The 19481-nt window shown below is 40.6% G+C and overlaps 1 protein-coding gene and 1 long non-coding RNA gene across 3 annotated transcripts in view; one reads left to right on the top strand and one right to left on the bottom strand.

Annotated features, from left to right (window-relative positions):
- LOC149473400 (uncharacterized) overlaps nucleotides 1-19481 on the top strand; it is a 122380-nt gene that overhangs the window by 69764 nt on the left and 33135 nt on the right. The gene's annotated exons all lie outside the window — the stretch shown is intronic.
- LOC149473401 (inhibin beta B chain-like) lies at nucleotides 10569-15239 on the bottom strand. The gene is made up of 2 exons (XM_089681677.1): nucleotides 14383-15239; nucleotides 10569-12123 (listed from the first exon to the last, which is right to left on the bottom strand). Exons 1-2 carry the CDS (start codon nucleotides 14738-14740, stop codon nucleotides 11381-11383), a joined length of 1101 nt encoding a protein of 366 aa, XP_089537803.1. The 5' UTR covers nucleotides 14741-15239; the 3' UTR covers nucleotides 10569-11380.

The following is a 19481-nucleotide window of genomic DNA, read 5'->3' as shown; positions in this document are numbered from 1 at the left end:
GATCAATTAAAACAGTAGTCACCAAACATAGTGTGGGGATAAATTTTCCAGTGAGGACACTTGGTCTGGTGACAGCTGTCTAAGAGGAATTACCCCAACACTCAAACACAAGCAAAGTAACTTGGTATATGCAGTGCAGAGTAGTGAGGAATGCAAAAACCTGTATATTGAGGAGACAAATCAACCTGTTTACAAACGAATGGCCCAACATAGGAGAACAAATTTTACATTTCAAGGCTCAACCGTTTTCTTACACCTTAACTATTTGTGGACCACCTGCCCGCAATGTACTGTGGATGGGCGGCCCATACATTCACAGCGATGTACCTGTATGTTGCTGGCATTTACAGGGTATGTGCGCTCCTGCTTGCTGACTCCTGCTGTGATTGTACACAGCGGGAGTTTGTCAGCAGGTCCTGGCTAATGATTTATGGCCAGGACCTGCTGATCAGCTGTGTCCAATCACAGCCCAGAGCACTGTACTGACAATCAACATAGGGCTCTGTACAGAGTGAATGATCTCTCTGTTTCATCCCTCTGCAAAGCAAGGAGGAAGAAACAAATACATTTTTAGAAAAAACAGCACATATTACACAAAGTAACACTTGTTAGGCACACACTTAACCCCTTGATTACCCGAAATGCTAGCCCCTTCCCAGCCAGTGTCATTACTACATAGTTACATAGGTAGTCTGGCAGAAAAAAGACAAAAGTCTATCTAGTTCAACCATAAAAAAAAGTTATAATCCTATACCCATAGTTGATGGAGGAAGGAAAGAAAAAAACAGCAAAGCATGATCCAATTTGCTCCTGCAGGGGAAAAGATTCCTTCCTGATCCCCCAAGAGGCAATCGGATATTCCCTGGATCAAATTTACCTGTAAATGTTAGCATCCAGTTATATTATGTGTATCTAGGAAAGAATCCAGGCCTTTTTAAAGCAATCCACTGAGCTGGCCAAAACCAACTCTTGAGGGAGTCTATTCCACAATTTCACAGCTCTTACTGTGAAGAAATCTTTCTATATTTGGAGATTAAATCTCTTTTCCTCCAGACATAAAAAGAGTGCTCCCTTGTCCTCTGGGATGACTTAAGTGTGAATAACTCTACACCGAGTTTACTATATGAACCACTGATGTATTTACAGTATACCTGTTGATCATATCCCCTCTTAATCTCCTCTTCTCAAGAGAGAATAAATTCAATTCCTCAAATCTTTACTCATAGCTGAGCTCCTCCATGTCTCTTATCAGTCTGGTTGCCCTTCTCTGTACTTTCCCCAGTTCCGCAATGTTCTTTTTGTGAATTGGAGCCTAAAACTGAACAGCATATTCCAGATGAGGTCTTACTAATGATTTGTACAGGGGTAATATGATATCTCTCTCTCTGGAGTCTCTATCTCTTTTAATACAAGAGAGGATTTTGCTCGCTTTAGAAACTGCAGCTTTGCATTGCATGCCATTATTAAGCTTGTGATCTACCAGAACTCCCAGATCCTTCTCCACCATTGATTCCCCAGTTGTACCCCCCCTAGTATGTATGATGCATGCATATTCTTAGCCCCCAAGTGCATAACCTTACATCTATCAACATTAAACCTCATTTGCCACATAGTTGCCCAATTACACAGTGCATTGAGGTCGGCTTGTAAGTTGAAGACATCCTGTAAGGATGTTATTCCACTGCACAGCTTGGTGTCATCTGCAAAGACTGAAACAGTATTTTTAATCCCAGACCCTATATCATTTATAAATATATTATAAAGTAAGGGTCCCAACACTGAACCTTGGTGTACACTACTAACAACCCTAGACCATTCAGAGTATGAATCATTAACTCTCTCTGAATACGATCTTTAAGCCAGTTTTCTAGCCATTTACATACTGATTTTTCCAAGCTGGTACACCATACCTTACACATAAGCCATGTGTAGAGAACTGTGTCCAACGCTTTGGCAAAATCCAAGTATACCACGTCCACAGCAACCCCTCTGTTCAAGGTTTTGCTCAACTCCTCATAAAAAGAAATCAGATTTGTTTGACAACTTCTGTCTTTCATGAATCCATGCTGTGTGTGGCTTAAAATATTTTTTTCAAGCAAGAACTCATGTGGTCTTTTATTAAACTCTCCAGTATGTTCCCATGTATAGAAGTTAAACTAACAGGTCTATAATTACTTGGTAAAGATTTTGATCCTTTTTTAAATATTGGCACCACATTGGCCTTACGCCGATCCAGTGGTACTATGCCTTTCATTAAAGAGTCCCTAAAAATTAGAAACAATAGCATTGAAATGACAGAGCTCAATTCTCTAAGGACCCGTGGGTGTATGTCACCTGGTCCAGGTGCTTTATTCACCTTTATTCTGTCTAAATAATTCTGGATCATATCAGTTGTGAGGCAAAGTGGATCATCTGGAGGTGTGTCAATACCATGCCCATTATGGACAAGAGCTCCCCCATAATTCTTTGTATACACAGAGCTGCAGAAGGTATTTAATAAATTTGCCTTCTCTTTGTCCCCAGTCACCCATTCTAGATTATTTTGTAAGGTGCCTATATGCTCGGACTGGACCTTTTCACTATTAATATATTTGAAGAATTGTTTGAGATTTGCTATCTTTTGCAATCTGTCATTTGTTTTAAATTTTTGTGGCCTTAATTTCCTTTTTACATATTCTGGTATATTCTTTGTATTGTTTAAACGCTGATAGCGTTTCTTCATTTTTATACTTAATAAAAGCTCTTTTCTTATTATCTATAGCTTTTGTAACTTTTGCCATAAGCCACATAGGTTTGATTTTTAGCCTTTTAAACTTGTTACCCATGGGAATATATTTTGCAGTGTGTTCACATACATTCCTTTTGAAGAACTCCCATTTCTGTGTTGTGTTCATGGATGCCAATATTCCCTCCCAGTTTAAGTCTTGGAGAGCAGCTCTCAGCCTTGGAAAATTAGCTCTCTTAAAGTTGAGTGTTTTTATTTTCCCCGTATGTGCTTGTTGTTTACAGCTAACAATAAATTAAATCATGTTATAGTCACTGCTGCCCAGATGTTCTTTTATATGGACATTAGTAATAATCCCTGCATAGGAGATTACCAGGTCCAGCAGAGCAGTATTCCTAGTTCGGGCCTGTACCATAAATTGTCCTGTAGTAGGTTTATAAATTTTTTCCCTTTAACTGTACCTGCAGTACCATTAATCCAGTCAATTTCTGGGTAGTTAAAATCTCCCATTATTATCACTGTTCCAGCCTTTGCAGCCCTTACTAACTGTGCAAGGAGCTGAGTCTCCACCTCCTCATTAACACTGGGTGGCCTATAACAAGCTCCAACAACGCACCCCTATGTGCAGTTCCACCTATAATGCTTCGGCCTTATCACACTCTCCATCAATTAGGTCCTCTTTCACACTCGCTCAGAGATCACTTCTCACATAGAGACAGACACCACCACCTTTCCTTTTTACCTTGTCTCTCCAAAAGAGAATATAGCCAGGAATATTAATGGCCCAGTCATGTGAAGAATGAAGCCAAGATTCAGCAATTAGATCATTGTTCTCTTCATGCACCAAAGCTTCCAACTCACCTATTTTGTTTGGCAGATTTCTGGCATTGGTGAACCAACACTTTAATTCATTGACACCTCCTAAACGTGTATAGCATTATCACTGATCATTGTATTAGTGTCACTGGAAATGTCAGCATCAGTTAGTCAGCTCCAATCCAGTGTCACTTAGTGTCAGATTGCCCACATCACAGTCCTACTATAAGTTGCTGATCACTGCCATTAATAATAGTAAAAATAAATAAATAAAAATTCCAGTATACAATATATACACCAAAGTTTGTAGACACTATAATTCTCACGCAAACCGATCAATATACACTTATTGGTATTTTTTTTTACCAAAGACATGTAGTAGAATAAATTTTAGCCCAAATTTATGAAGACATTTTTTTTTATTGGATATCTTTTATAGCAGAAAGTAAAAAATATTGGATTTTTTTTTAACTTCTTTTTTTTTGTTTATATCATAAAAAAATTAAAAACCCAGTGGTGATAAAATACCACCAAAAGAAAGTTTTATTTGTGTGAAAAAAATTATATAAATGTTGTTTGGGTACAGTGGTGCATGACTGCGCAATTACCAGTTGAAGTAGAGTAGTGCTGAATAGCAAAAAATGGCCTGGTAATGAAGGGGGTAAAATCTTCTGGAGCGGTTAAGGAAGTGGTTAAAGAAAAGGGATATTTTTTAGAGGACGTTGAAGTGCACAATTTGGACAGACAGGAAAACTGGTTCACAAGAGGTGTGGAAGATGTCATCTACATCAAAATGGAACAACCATCCCTGAACAGGGGTGGAGGCCTTTCGACATTGTGTCTTTCACATACTGTATAATGCTCTTTTAGCATCTCCACTCTGGTGATTTGACAATAATTCACACTTTTAACTAACATGTATGCATTCTTCCTGATACCAACAATAAAATTATGTAACTAGAATAGAGTGATTGCACAAATTTCACACATCCCATCTTGTTCTTAGACAACCAATATGTATACATGATAAATGGATTAAGATGATTTAAGGTGTAGCTATAAATGCTGGGGTATCTTCTTGACACTCACTGGCACTAGTGAAGTGGCATGGTGAGCTACGAAATGTCTTCAACATTATAGAACAAGCCCAACAAGTTGAATGTGACTAACTGCTACTAGCTATATGCCCACTTTGTAGTGAACAAATCTCTCCAGACAGGAAAAAAATTAAAAATAGTTTCAACCTTTCCCAACTTTTACTGCATTCACTTTCTACAAAAGATTGTGGCAGGTTCTGGTGGCACATCAGTTCAGAAAGAAGACTGGCAGATGTATTATCACCTCCCATTGCCTGTTTGTGTTGAGATAACAAAGTATATGTTTTTAAGCTGGACACATATGTTACACTCTGAATGTGTAATCATGTTTCAAATTAACTTTCATCTATATAGTGGAAAGGCCAACTGACTGAATAGTAATTGAACAGATGTTAGGTTGGGATGGTGTGTGGTGACTTCACTAGATGACTCCGCCCGATTTGTTTCCCCACAACTGGCATCCTCTGGGATTGGAGATGATTTGATCTCCAATCCCAGAGGACGCCAGTTGTGGGGAAATGCGTCGCGCGGAGTCATCTTGTGATGTCACCACACACCAGCCAGCAGACTGACATCGCAGCTGAGTTGTATTTGTTTCATTACTTCCTTTGTACCAAACTGAATGTAAGTGCAGCATTTTATCTTAATAAACAGTATTCTTTTACTGGGTTGCACTATGAAGTTTCTTCTGTTTTAAATCTTCATAAACCATTGCGGAGAGTGGTGTGGAGTAATATAACAGCTCCTGGGGAGCTCGCAACTGTCCAGCCATCCTCTTTGGAATCAGTAGTGAGAGTGTCAGTGTGGAGTCGGGATATCTTCTGCCTATTAGATCTCTATAGCTTGAGATCAATTTGGTTCGGTAAGAGGCTTGTCAGTTTTTTAGGAAGAGGACCATTGAGCACTACAGCACTTTTTGGAAGACATATACAGCACGCAGCACTTTTTCTTCACATTGGATTGGGGATTTTATATACCAATAATATTATATACCAATATTGGTATATTTGTGCATCATTTATTGATTTATATGTCATATTATGGTGTATTTTTATATACGGTATATATTAATTGAAAACACAGTCATTTCAGTATTTATATCATTGGGGGTTAAGTAAACAGTGCACTTTGTGTATAAGTTGCCATTTTCTATTTTGGTATTCAGGAAGTGAGTAGCAGCAGTTAACTTTATTATTTTTATTAATTTTCATATATTTATATCTTTTTTTCACCTTTTCACATTATTAGTTTATCACTAGTCATAATGGGTATTAGCGCAGGAATTTTTCTTTCTATTCTACACTGTTTCCATCCTTTACAGTAAAAGATGCTTCATTGGATGATGATAAACTATTATTGAACCTTTTGTTGGCAATGACACTTCAGTTTCTGAAAAGGTAATTTACAAAATGGCTTAAATGATTATTGTGGTTTATAATAAAATCTATAGTAATATACTCTTGTTTAGGCAGGTTCTGTAACGGTACAACGCTTAGTGAAAATGGGAAATTATGGCCAAGTAACCCTTACAACAAAAACAATAACTGTGTAGAACCCCTTAGTAAACTAACTGTTGTGCTAAACACCATGAAATATTTTTTATAATGTGTGCCGTACTCCTTATACCATTATTCACTATCATAACTTTTCTTGGTTATGTGAGAATTTACCTCCTGGAAAATTAAGTCTGAAGTCACAGCTTAAGGAACACAAGGCTAAACTAAGCTTCAAGCTAGATGGACTAGTTCTGCTCCATCTTATTGTCTCCCAGTTGTCCTCCTTCACTTTCCCTTTCACTTTTATTTACTATGTCTCCTTTACATTATTTTTGCCCCTGTGGTCAAAACCAAGAACAGAACATGGGGCGTTATGCTATAATGCTTTTTAAACAATCAAATGTGTTGCTTATTATGAAAAAAAATAAGAACTTGAACTGGCTATAATAAATTACTGCAAACCATCATGCTTCTTAAAAATTGTCATCAATATCTTTATAATAGTATTATATGGCAAAAACGTTAACAGGTCAGTTCACCCAGAACTGTCATGGGTAGATTGTGGTGGGTTGAGTTCTCAACTGGTTGATCGTCTTAACTGGTTGGTCGTCTTTTCTGCTGCTGATGGCTTTGCCTTCCCACTAAGTTTTCTGCTACATTCTCCAGAATGTAATGTTTGGCATTTTAGGAGCCAAAATATTTCTATTAGAGTTCCTGGGATTATAAGAAATTGTGAGTTGAATCAATGCACCAGCATGTAATGAAAACTGCCATATTACTTTTGAGTGGATTGGCTTCTCATGACCTATGGCTGTAAATGTAGGATAAATGTACTTCTACAGCATATTAACTCCTTTAAAATATCCAGGAACACCAAGCAACCTTGCATATATAATCTCCTGCCTTTGCCTTCTATTGTAGTGTTTTAAAACAAAACTTCAATCTTCTTTGTACTGGCACCAGGGGTGGACTGACAACTCATGGGCCCCCGGGCAATAAGAGATAATGGGCCCCCCTGTACCTCCGCCTACACTCAAGCCAAAGCCACACCCACACAACATCCCACCTACATATTGCAGCTCAGCAGCATAGAAAGGGCATTAAAAATAATTTAAAAAACAATAAAACAACGTCATGGGTCCCCCTCCATTCATACCAAGCTCTTCGGGCCTGGTATGGGTTTTGAGGGCAACCCCCATGCCAAAATTTTAAAATATGGCGTGGGGTCCCCCCCAAGATCCATACTAGACCCTTTGACCCAGCATGCAGCCAGGCAGGTCAGGAAAGGGGGGAGTGAGCAAGTGCCCACCCCCCTGAACCATACCAGGCCACATGTCCTCAACATATGGGGGTGCTTTGGGGGGTCCCCCCCAAAGCACCTTGTCCCCATGTTGATAGGGACAAGGGCCTCTTCCCCACCACCCTGGCCTGTGGTTGCGGGGTCTGCGGGCAGAGGGTTTATCGGAATCTGAAAACCCCCTTTAGAAAGGGGGCCCCCAGATCCCAGCCTCCCCATGTGAATGAGTATTGGGTACATGGTACCGCTACCCATTCACAAAAAAAAAGTGTAGTGTGAAAAAAAACTAGAGACAGTCTTTGACAAGTCGTTTATTAAAATAAGAAAAATAAAAGAATCTCCCCCAAAGTAGATCCAAAGTCAATCACGATGCCCTCCGCTGAAAAAAGAAAAAAGGCTCTGCTTCCGATGCTGGCTCCTGGCTGTCTGACTGCTCCGCTGGCTTGACAGTTCTTAAAAATGTAAGGGGCGTAAGGGGCGCGGCCACCCAGTGACATCACGCGTGTGGCCTCACATCCTTGTGACATCATTGACCCAGCATGCTTCAGTTGATGACGCCACAAGGGGCAGGGCCACACACGTGATGTCCCTGGGTGCTGGAAGAAAGCAGTCCTTGCTTAACCACTTGCCTACTGGGCACTTATACCCCCTTCCTGCCCAGGCCAATTTTCAGCTTTCAGTACTGTAGCACTTTGAATGACAATTACGGCATTATGTAACATTGCACTCAAATGAAATTTGTATAATTTTTTTCACACAAATAGAGTTTTTGCTTGGTGGTATTTACTAGGTGCTGGGTGTTTTATTTGTTGCTGTATAAACAAAAAAAGAGCAAAAAATTTGAAAAAAAATGTCTTTGTATCTATTATAAAATTATGCAAACAGGTAATTTTTCTCCTTCACTGATGTGCATTGATGAGGCTGCACTGATAGGCAGTTCTGATGGGCATGGATAGGCAGCACTGATGGGCACTGTTGAGGTGGCACGGATAGGCAGCACTGATGGGCACTGATAGGCAGCATTAATAGGTGGGCACATATGGTTGGCACTGATGGACACCTGTGGTTGGCACTGCAGGGCAAAGGTGGGTGGCATTGCTGAGTGGAACAGGTGGGTGGCACTGATGGGCAAAGGTGTGTGGCACTGATGGTTGGCACTGCTAGGCACATGTGGGTGGCACTGCAGGGCATGCGGGTGGTACTGATGGGCACAGGTGGGTGTCATTGATGGGTACAGGTTGTCGGCAGTGCTGGGAACAGGTGGGTGGCACTGCTGGGCACTGATCATCAGTGTCCTGATTATCAGTGCTGATCCGTTTGCTGACAACTGCCAGTTCTTGGCAGTACTTTCCTCATGCTGTGACAGCATGAGGAATGTGCAGTCGAGAACCAGCAACTGTATTTACCTGGTGATCGCTGTGTCAATGGACACAGCTGATCACATGGTAAAAGGCCGGGTGGCGGGTGCACGCTGCTGGGGGCACGCAGGGGGGCGGGTTCTGGAATAACGCCCATGGATGTCATCCCAGGATTCCATAACTGCGCTGTAGCCGTCCTTCCGTATAGCACGGTTGGGAACTGGTTAACCTTAATGAGGCCCTGTTCATCTCCCCCTTCCCAAATACAGAGGCATCCCTGATGCCTCCTTTGTTCTCACTCCTGATTTGTAGGTCTGCTTTTTTTTTTTTAAAACTTTACAGTGCAGACTTCAGACAGGCCAAATATAAACAGTGCAATGCTTACACTCATTTGGTAATGACACCTTTAAAGGCAAGCGGCAAAGCCAGCCATACATGGATTGAACTTCAGCTGGTTCAGCAGGGACTAGCTGAATTTCGATCCAAGCATGAGCAGGGTGGTTGTACAGAAGTCGATCTACTGATCAACTTCTGTACAACTGCCATGTCAGATTTTTGCTACTCAATCAATACTGCCAGATATAGCTGGCAGTGCTGATCAGTATATTCTGATGACAGAGAGGTTTTCCTGCTGTCTGAATACAATAACTTAGTGGGGGAATTGGGTCAGTAATTTGTTCAACCTACTGGCCAAATGAAAAATACTGATTCATGTATGGGCTTCTTAAGAAAAGGCAGAGGTAAGAGATTATATTTGTAAAAAATTAGTAAGTAAAGTTTGGAATAAATTAGGATTCACCTTCTACTGGGATGACTTTGGCAGCATGAACAAGTTATTTTACTTAAAGCAGAGTTTCACTCACCCTGTCAAAAAATAAAAGTCAGCAGCTACAAAAACTGTAGCTGCTGACTTTTAAAAAACAGCCACTTACCTGTCCCTTGGTCCCATGGTGTGTCCCTCGCGGCCGGTTTCACCGGCTGTCTTGTATTCCAGGAGGCCGGCATCTTCAGTGTGGGCACCCAGCTGTGACAGCTTGCGGCTTCACGTCCGGGTACCCACTGCGCATGAGCGAGTAGCGCTGTGCTTCATGAATGATCCTGTAGTCTTCTAGGACCTGTCACGTGTCCCAAAAGACTACAGGGAGGGAGGGAGGGAGGACACCTTCTGCTTTCGATCGCCTAGGTGATTGGACCAGAAGTGGGAGCGGGTACCTGTCAAATTTGGGTACCTGCTCCCCCCCACCCCCCCCCAAGGTGCCAATCCTTAATGGGGAGCACTATTTAAAGCGGAACTTCCCCTTTTGGGTGGAGCTCCGCTTTAAGAAGTAAGTAGGGAACAGCAAGATCCTCTGTTTTGTTTTTACTGTTACGGTATCCCACAGGAAGAACAGGCGATAAAAGGAAATCTATCCAATGGGGTCACAGAAAGAAAAACACTTTTGGCATATTTGTAAATTAAAACTCTTCATTGTCTCCACTGTGGAGATTTGCTTTCACTTCATATCCATGTTATAGGTGGTAGGCATAGCAAAAAGTAACAGGAAAAATCTCCCCAAACAATTCACAAACAGCATTTACAAGCCGACAGAGGTCCTAACCCTTTCCTTCTCTATTCAAAAGTAGTCAAATAAAAGTTTTGGATGGAGCTGGATTCTAGTAATAAGGCCTATCTATTCAGTAAATGTGTTTTAAAATGACAGTTATCCTGAAACAAGATCATTACAGAGTTCTATGATGTTGTATGGTATGAATATATGCTGTAAAATCATAAAATACGCATTTTCTTTCTTTTCTCTTTGTTTATTAAACAGTGTTCAGTAACAAAAATAATAATAAAATACAAATAATATAAAATACAATAATTTGTGCTGTATACAAGTAACTATATGCTCTGCAGTTGAACAGCGGAGAGGGTCCCTTGAAAAAAATAATAAGCACTTTATAATAACGTTCAACTTTCTTATGGTGACAATAAAACCGTCTTGTGGAATGGAGGCATTGCTTAAAATGTCCATCACAAATCCATCTTTCTTTCCAGATATTTAGTTTGGCACTTTAACAATGTAACAATATTGCAGAAAACTGGGTAGGCTTTCATTGTCAATTTCTTAGATACAGCATCACATAGCTCCCAAGTTTTTAAAGCTAATTGTGAAAGAATGAAGCTCATAGTTTCGCCACAACTACACCGTTTGCAAAATGCCATCACTTTGGGGTTAACAGCTGCTTCCCTTTGAATAGGAGCCACTGACGTGTATAGCACATGGTGCATAATCTTTGGTGGAATACATTTGTTCATTGTTCACAAGCATGCTGTATTGATAAATGAAAAGATTGGAGATCCTGGAAAAAGAGACATTGTGTATTTTGTCAGTGTTCTGTAATTTCACAGTCAATGGCATTCTGCATGCTAAATCATCATAGAAGTTAGTTGCAAAATTATCCAGTGTGTCAAGCATCGTGAAGACATATGGGGGCTTCTCAGTTATCCAGATGTCTTTTCTTCTCACCTGATTTTGGCAGGAGCTTGTGTAAGAGACAGGCCAGCTTTTCTCTTTTTTTTATATTTGTATGGACATGCTTGTTGCCCCTTAGCTGCATCCACATGCTTCAACAATCATATCAGGGATGTCAGTCTTTACAATGTTGTTGTTTCTATCAAAGTACAGCATGGACAGAGGCCGTCTCTTGGTCGGTACACAACAAGAGCTCACTGCTGTCTGAATATTGTTGGCCTTAATGAGATTAAAGACCGTGGTGTGGAATGAGGCAGCCATGCCAGGTGCACCAGCAACATGCATTGGGCAAAGTCCCATGCAGTAATTGATCTGGTACCCCTCAGGTTTTATTATCCAGTCATTCCACCCTATGTCTTTGAATTCTACATAATAGTCTTTCCTGCAACAAAGGTTGGAGTTTTGATCACATTTGAGGCTTCTTTTTGCAACATGATGGCTCCTTTCCTTCACCTTTGCTTGAGCTACTAGAAAAGGCTGGTGGGAATCATTGGGATTGACCAGGAATGGCATATTTTGACATCCGTCACAGTCAAGTTCTAGTTTCAGACTTTTATTCTCTTCATCAAAAAAGTCCTGGAGAATTTGCTTTAATGGAAATGTTTGCCAGCCACTCCATCTTGGCTCTAAGTATTTTTCACAGATGAGGGTGCGTGTACCCTGTGGCTCTTGGATTATGTGCAATCTAATAGTCTGACTGTTCTGATCAGTTCTGTTTGACTTAAAGAAGACCCACAGATGAGCCTGGAGAACATGCACATTTTGATCATTGTCTCGAGCAAATTGAAACGTTAGCTTTGTACTGGATTCGTTGTAATCTGTAACGAAAGAAAGAGTAAATGGTTCACTTTATGAGCTCAAAAACTGAGGACACATAAATGCAAAAATGGAAAAATGCACCTCATGCCTTCAAATGTACATTTGGAATACCCCCTTTTAAATCTTACATTTGTAATCCGCATAATAAAACCTGTACTGATAGAAATAAGGACACTGCTGAAAATGCTAGCTGCCTGGCTGTCTCTGAGACTTTCTAAGATTCACTCAAGACCAACAAGTTATTAAAGTTAGAGTGAAGTCCAAGCTCCTCAACTGAATACTTGTTTTGGTTGGTGGCTAAATAATCAATGAAGCCATGCAATCAGTGTAACACCAAGGCAAATAGCAATTTCAGAAGAAAAGGTTAGCAATGGAAGTCTCCATACTTCTTCACTGCAGGCTTCTAATAAAAAAAAAATACTGCTTGCAAGGCTGGATTTACTGATTAGCAAGACAGGCATTCTTAGAAGTAGTTGAGGAGAAATGCTTGTGTTACTCAAATCTGCCAATGCATTACCATGGTTCTCTTTACTATAGCAGGTCAGAGAATGAAATAAGTCTCATGAAAGCCAAAGGATTAAATATGTTCTGGCACATATAAAAAATAAATTATATAAAGCTACCAGAGTTATAGAGACTTCCATATAAAGAGGTGGAATGGTGGACTATACAAGCACCAAACACTCCAGTAAACCCAGGCCATGTTGTTCACCTCATCCTTATTTATATACCATGCATTACATCATAATGACAATAAGGTGATTTGTACATGTATGTGTATGTGAATGAAGATTTACACTAATGATATTCCACTGAAGTTTACAATGTTATTGCAGGGACTTGATCAGACAACTAACTTAGCCTTTAGATGTCACTGTTGTTTCTTTGGATGCTATAGGAAGTTCAGTGAAACACATCAACTAACTATGCTCATTCACATATAGACTAGTCTCTCCTGACCCAAATTAAATTTTGACAGGCCAATTTATTATAGATTTAGCTATACACTTTTTTGGTCAAATACCAATGATCCAGTCATTTGGCACTTCTGAGCTTCCAAATCATACTGAGAATGAAAACATTTGCAAGTTAACTACATACATGGGAAGATGTGGTTAACTGATGACAAGACTGACATTTCCACCAAAACATACAATCAATACCTGGACAGTGAAAAGGGGTGAAATAATGCACTGTCAACACATATTCTGAATTAGATTGTTCTAACTTGACCATTATTTGACTATATTTCACTGGAGTTTATGATCACCATAAAGAAGTATTAAACATGAAGTACTATACGTGAATGGCTCAACTGTATACTTAGCTTGTTCTAACATACAACAGCCTTGACTTTTAATATCAGTAACTGAATAGCAGGCATGTTGTTGAACTACATGTCCCAAAATAACCCGACCAGCATTATCTGATGGACTTCTGGCAGACTTTTGCACTGTACAAACAAGAGTAGCCTAGTTAGGATTACATTATGCAGCTAAATATTTTAGACATTATCTATTTATTTATATAACCAGATGCCATATTTATAACATATAATTACCATCATTTTATAATAACAAGCACAGTTGATTTGTTAGTATAATAGCATGTACTATGTCATGCAATGTTGTGTCTGGAAACCCGGTGTGTCCAAAGTCATAGTCCTGTGTATTTGTCTCTGGTCCTGTAAATACCTCACTCTCATGCATCAGCTTAGCCGGTCAGGCTGATACCAGTGACGCCCCTTAAAGGCGGTTTATTTGAATACTCTATTAAATTGTAATTTTTACAATAAAGATTGTTTGCTGTTCAATAAATTGTTTGCCTTTGTATGGCCCAGTGATGTATTTATCTTTATCATTAGGTAAGGTGTATAAGTGTGGTGAAAACAGCTATTCTACAGAACAATGAAAATGATGTAAGTGCTTTGCTACCAAGCACTAACATTGTCATTTTTTAGTGGCTCTACATTTTTTCCATAGTGAAAATTTGTTAAAAATACAGATCCAGTACTGCACGGGTAATTGAGGGGCTTCCTGAATGAGTAGATGTGAAAAGTGCAGTGCCCCATAACAACCAAAACACATATTTCAATTTAGAACAGTTGAAGTAAACGTTCGCTGTTTTGTCACTTTAACTGTTAACATGATATACCTAATTAAATGACCCTTAATTAAATGTTTTAATAAACAAAATAAAATAAAATAATTATACTATTGAGTACTATGTTATGCAAATCATTGCATAAAAGTTCTTACCTGATTCTGCAAAACTGATGATTTCATAGCTTTGTTGGTCTGTCTCAGAAGTGACACCATCATTGTCCCAGCTTGGGGACCCGAACAGGCCATCCATACGTGGCTTGGTTAAATGGAGCCTGCGCAAGGCATTCACCACTGCTCCTCTAGGAATCGGATGAGTGATGTTAGGTCTCTCCTTTAGATGGAGCTTCTGGAGAATTTGTTGCTTAGCCACTTCAATCATTACATCTTTGTCTTGCACTCCACAGGAGGGACATTCACTTCTCCTTCCTCCACCCTGTGTAGATGCTGCCCAAGCACCTAGCAGAGTAAGCAGATAAAAAAAGAGGCCTTCTCTCTGGAAATGAGAAGTCATCGTGCCAAAAGTCTTGTAGAGTAAAGATGTTGCGGAGGTGAAAGCGCTGATGACGACTGATGACAAAGGGTCAAGTCTCTCTTCACTCACCACTTTCTTTAGCTTTTCCGCAGCTGTGGGTTCTGATCAACTAGCATCCTGCTTTTAACAGAAACCTGGTCCAGCATAAGCTGTCATGTGGCTATTGAGTCTGGGATTAACTCCAAGACACCCTCCTTCAGATGACAGGTCAAAGATACAGATTCACAATGAGTATTATAACTGCAGGTGGATCAAAGAAGTTGATCTCAGGTGAAGTCAGAGCCTAGCTCTCCCTATGCCTTTATAGTAAAGGGAAGATTAGAGAAAGACTCCCTACTTCTGCAACTATGCAAGTCTTTCACATATATAGAGTATAAAATATCTCTAGTCTAATAGGTGCTATCCCTTCACTTCAGCTTTCGTAGTTATGTTAGCTGAACACGTAATGTGAAAGCATGCTTGATTTCCACTAAGCCTCTGCCTCTTGGTACACTGCCCTATATACTGAGACTAGGATTTACACTCTCCACCTCCTCCCCTTACTGCCTGTCTCTCATAAAGCTTATGTACACTGTTGGTGTTAAATATTATTTGCCCTTTTGGCACAGGCATTCATCTGGAACACACAACCTTTTCTTATCATAGATTGATTGCTTCACCCATCCACTTTTATTTACTCCCTCCCCCTTTTCAAAACCAGTAGCCATGTGGAGTACAAGGTACTTGTCTTAGGTAAAGGATGTGGGAATGCAAGTCAAGTTGATGCAGAAAGAAAGAGTGTTTCTAACTTTCTTCTGGACCTTTTTCCCAAATTCATTAGAAGTTTTGAGCAAATGCACAGCTCATTACAGCACAGGAAGACAAGGGACATAGTTATAGAACTCTCATGAATCTAAACACATTCTAACGCATTCACTGCACATTCTCTGACAACATTTGCTGCATTTATAATGTAGTGAATGTGAGGGTAGTGAATTTTGAAGCTGGTGAATGTAGTGTCAATGTTTTTTGTACTGTAGGAGAAGTTTTGGGTAAATCTGCAGTCAATATGCAGTACATGTGCAAAATCTCTACAAATGCAGTAGCACAGGGTAGAGATGATTCTTGTTAATAACTTGGTTTACAAATATATAAAACAATTTGGTTTATCTATGGTTTAAACAGTTAAGAATATTTTCAATAATTCTTTAATCTCTTATGACTACTAAGAGAAGAGATTGGATGTAGACATTGAAGTTGTCTAAAAATTAAATAACAACCACTTCACCCTATGAGGTAAGTTTCGTTTTATGCCACCCTACTCTTCTGTTTTTGTCATTTTTTTTTTGGGGGGAGGGGGCAGGTACCTTTTGACAGGTACCCACTTCTGGTCAGATCACCGCAGAGATTCTCCGGAAATTCTTCTTTCCCCCAGGTCGCCGCAGGTCCCAGAAGACTGCAGGAACATTCATAAAGTGCAGCGTGGCTCATACATGCACAGTGGGCAGCCGGCTTTGAAGCCACAAGGAATCATAGTTGGCTGCCCACAGTAAACATGTCAGCACTGTAAACCCAAAGCCCAGTGAAGAATCAGTTCAGGTGAGGACAGCACTGGACTCCTGGACTGAAGAGTATCCTTTTAATTAAAAGTCAGCAGTTTCAGTATTTGTAGCTGCTGACTTTTAATTTTTTTCAAACAGGGTGAAGAAATTGTTTAAAATGATCTTATTTCATTCCCTTAAATATGCCTGATAGACCATTAACTTGACTTTTTATACAAAACTATCAAATTAAGTTTTTATTATAAATGGACAAAGAATAAACACAAACACATTTAAAACCCCCTAAAACCCATACATCAATCAGCCATAACTTTGTGACCAGTGACAGGTTACATGAATAGCAATGATTAATTGTTTTTTGGAGGGGGTATTAAATTGGTATCTGAAAGTTGGTGAGATATATTAGGCAGCAAGTAAACATGTTGTCCCTGAAGTTGATGTGTTGAAATCAGAAAAAAATGGGCATTGCAGTTTTTGTGTGGGGCTTCATAGCCGCATATCGACCAAGGTGCCCATGCTGACCCGTGTCCACAGTCAGAAGCACCTACAATGAGCACGTGAACATCAGAACTGGACCACGAAGCAATGGAAGAAGGTGGCCTGGTCTGATGAATCATATTTTCATGGACATCATGTGAATGTCTGGGTGCGTGTGTGTCCTTTGCCTGGGGAGAAGATGGTATCATGGGAAGAAGGCAAGTTTGTGGAGACAGAGTGATGGTTTGGGAAATGTTCTGTTGGGCAACCTTGGGTCCTGCCATTCATTTGGATGTTACTTAACATGTACCACCTGCCTAAACATTGTTGCTGACCAAGTACACCTGTTCATGGAAATAGTATTCCCTGATGGCAGTGGCCTCTTTCAGCAGGATAATGTGCCCTACCACATTGCAAAACTGGATCTAGAATGGTTTGAGGAACACGACGAAGCAAAGTTTGACATGTTGACTTGGTCGCCAAATTATGTAGATCTCAATCCAATTGAGCATTGTGAGATGTGCTGTAAAAGTACAATCCATGTAGACCCCACCTCACAACTTATGGGTCTTAAAGCATCTGCTACTGACAGCTTGGTGCCAGATACCATAACATACCATCAGAGGTCTGGTGGCTTCCAACCCTTGACAAGTCAAGGCTGTTTTGGCAGCAAAAGGGGTATGTAATCAATATTAGGTCGATGGTCATAAAGTTATGGCTGATCAATGTATATAAGTAGCACGGCTGATAACCTATTTTGTTCCCACAGTGGGCTGATATTCATTACCGAGTATTTTCACGAGAACCCATGAAAATGCTCCCAATACCCAAACCGATACTTTACGGTGCGATTTACGGCAATACAAAAAATGTATGCACATTGCACCGCAAAGAATAGCAAGATTTGAACAGGAATGCTATTCACACAGGAGCGGTGTGGAAAACCTCCCTGCACTGATCCCATGCTGAGCTGAGAGTGAGAGAGAAAGGCTTGTGGGGATGTATAAATTGGTGTCGGCCATCAGAGGGTGGAGGCAGATGCTGCGGATTCTCAGCTATAAGAGAGGAGAGAAAGTCACTGCAATGCTGAAGATGTATCCCTGTAATCCTTGCAGGGTTTTCTCTCCTGTCAGTGCAGGGATAATAGTATGGGTTAGATAGCTTCTGATTGGTCAGCACCGCGGTAATGCTGACCAATCAAAAGCCATCTATTCCATACAGTCATCCCTTCAAGGAGAGGATAGAAAGCAGGAGGGATTTCAAATCTCTGTGGCTTTCTCTCCTCTCCTACGAAGCTTCCCTAATACTTATCATTGTACATTGCTTCAAACCTTATTTAGCCCACTGTGGATATTCTGCTTCCATTTATAGAAGACAGATCTCATAAGAGGTAATACAACTTCTATGCTTTTAAACACACTGGTACACCTGGATTTGTAACCTTTGTAGCGCTACCCTCGCGAGAGCCGCTTGTATGATGTCCCTTTACTTCACCCTTTAGCCAGGCACAGTGTATTCCTGCAGCCAAATACACACACACACTTCAGCTCGTTGTCTCCAATGACCAGTCTAGGGGATCTTTGTTTTTGGAGTTTTATTGTAGAACTTGGGATATGGATGGGGAATTGTAGTAGGATACTCCAGAACTGGGACTATTCACACTGAGGACATCTAGCTGATCTCTTAGTTGAGCACTGTAGAAGTCTTGGCTGACAATAGATAGCAGACTTCATTGTAACATATAGCAGCAAGTAGTTTAGGAGTGAGCAAAATCCCTTTAGCAGTAGTAGTTACAGGGCTGAACTCCTCAGGTATGAGCCAGTTACGACAGACTGTAACAGCTCAAAGGTAACATAGCTAAGCAAAGTCATTTGCAGTAGCAACACTGGACAAGCTCTTCAGAACACTAGCCAGTGTTCCCTTTTTCCAGACCCATGCTGACTATCAAACCCCAGGGGAGGTAACAAGCACACAGCATCCCCAAGTTCCTCAATGTCAGCACTCACAAGGCCCAAGGATAGAGTGGTTGTCTCCTTCCAATCTTCCAAGCAAAACCCTCCAGTAATACTTGACAGAGCCTTGGCAGACAACTCCCCTCAGTCAGCTTGCTGCAAAACCAGGGTCACTCTCTCTAACTTCAGGCACTCAGGTCAACCAACCCAAGGCCAATGGCAACAAGTGCCAGGCAAGGCAGCCTGCCTCCATCCTGTCTGGTGCAATCCGCTTCCGGGAAAGACACTGAACCCATGTGCTTTTAAAATATAAATACCATTCCCAGCATGCAATGGTTGATTACGTATGCTGTTAAAAAACTATCCTTACTATCTGCTTGTACGGTAGGATGGTCCTGCAATGGTTGGCCTGCTTGTACGGTAGGGTGGTCCTGCAATGGTTGGCCTCCTATCATTTGCTCATGTACTGAACCACTGATCAGCTGTCTCATCTGTGGGCTCTTCTGTGTGGGTTGTTGTTCTCCCTATTACTTACTCGTCAGTTGCCTGACACCCATCCACCAGCTGGTGTTCCATCCACTGCACAGTTATTTGTCAGTCATCTGCCTTATGGTCGATCATATGCTGGGCTTTTCTGCTTGCATGATTTTTTTTATCTGCTGGGTGGTCTTCTCTCAGTTAACCACCTCCTAGCTGCCCCTCTTCTGAGTCCTCCTCTTCTTTCGAACTGTGTGGTTGCTGGATGGTTGT

The sequence above is a fragment of the Staurois parvus genome, unplaced genomic scaffold (assembly GCF_062004578.1).
Source record: "Staurois parvus isolate SC_StPar_1 unplaced genomic scaffold, SC_StPar_1.0 ptg000017l, whole genome shotgun sequence".
Classification (NCBI taxonomy): domain Eukaryota; kingdom Metazoa; phylum Chordata; class Amphibia; order Anura; family Ranidae; genus Staurois; species Staurois parvus.
This window is presented reverse-complemented; position numbering and strand designations above follow the sequence as displayed.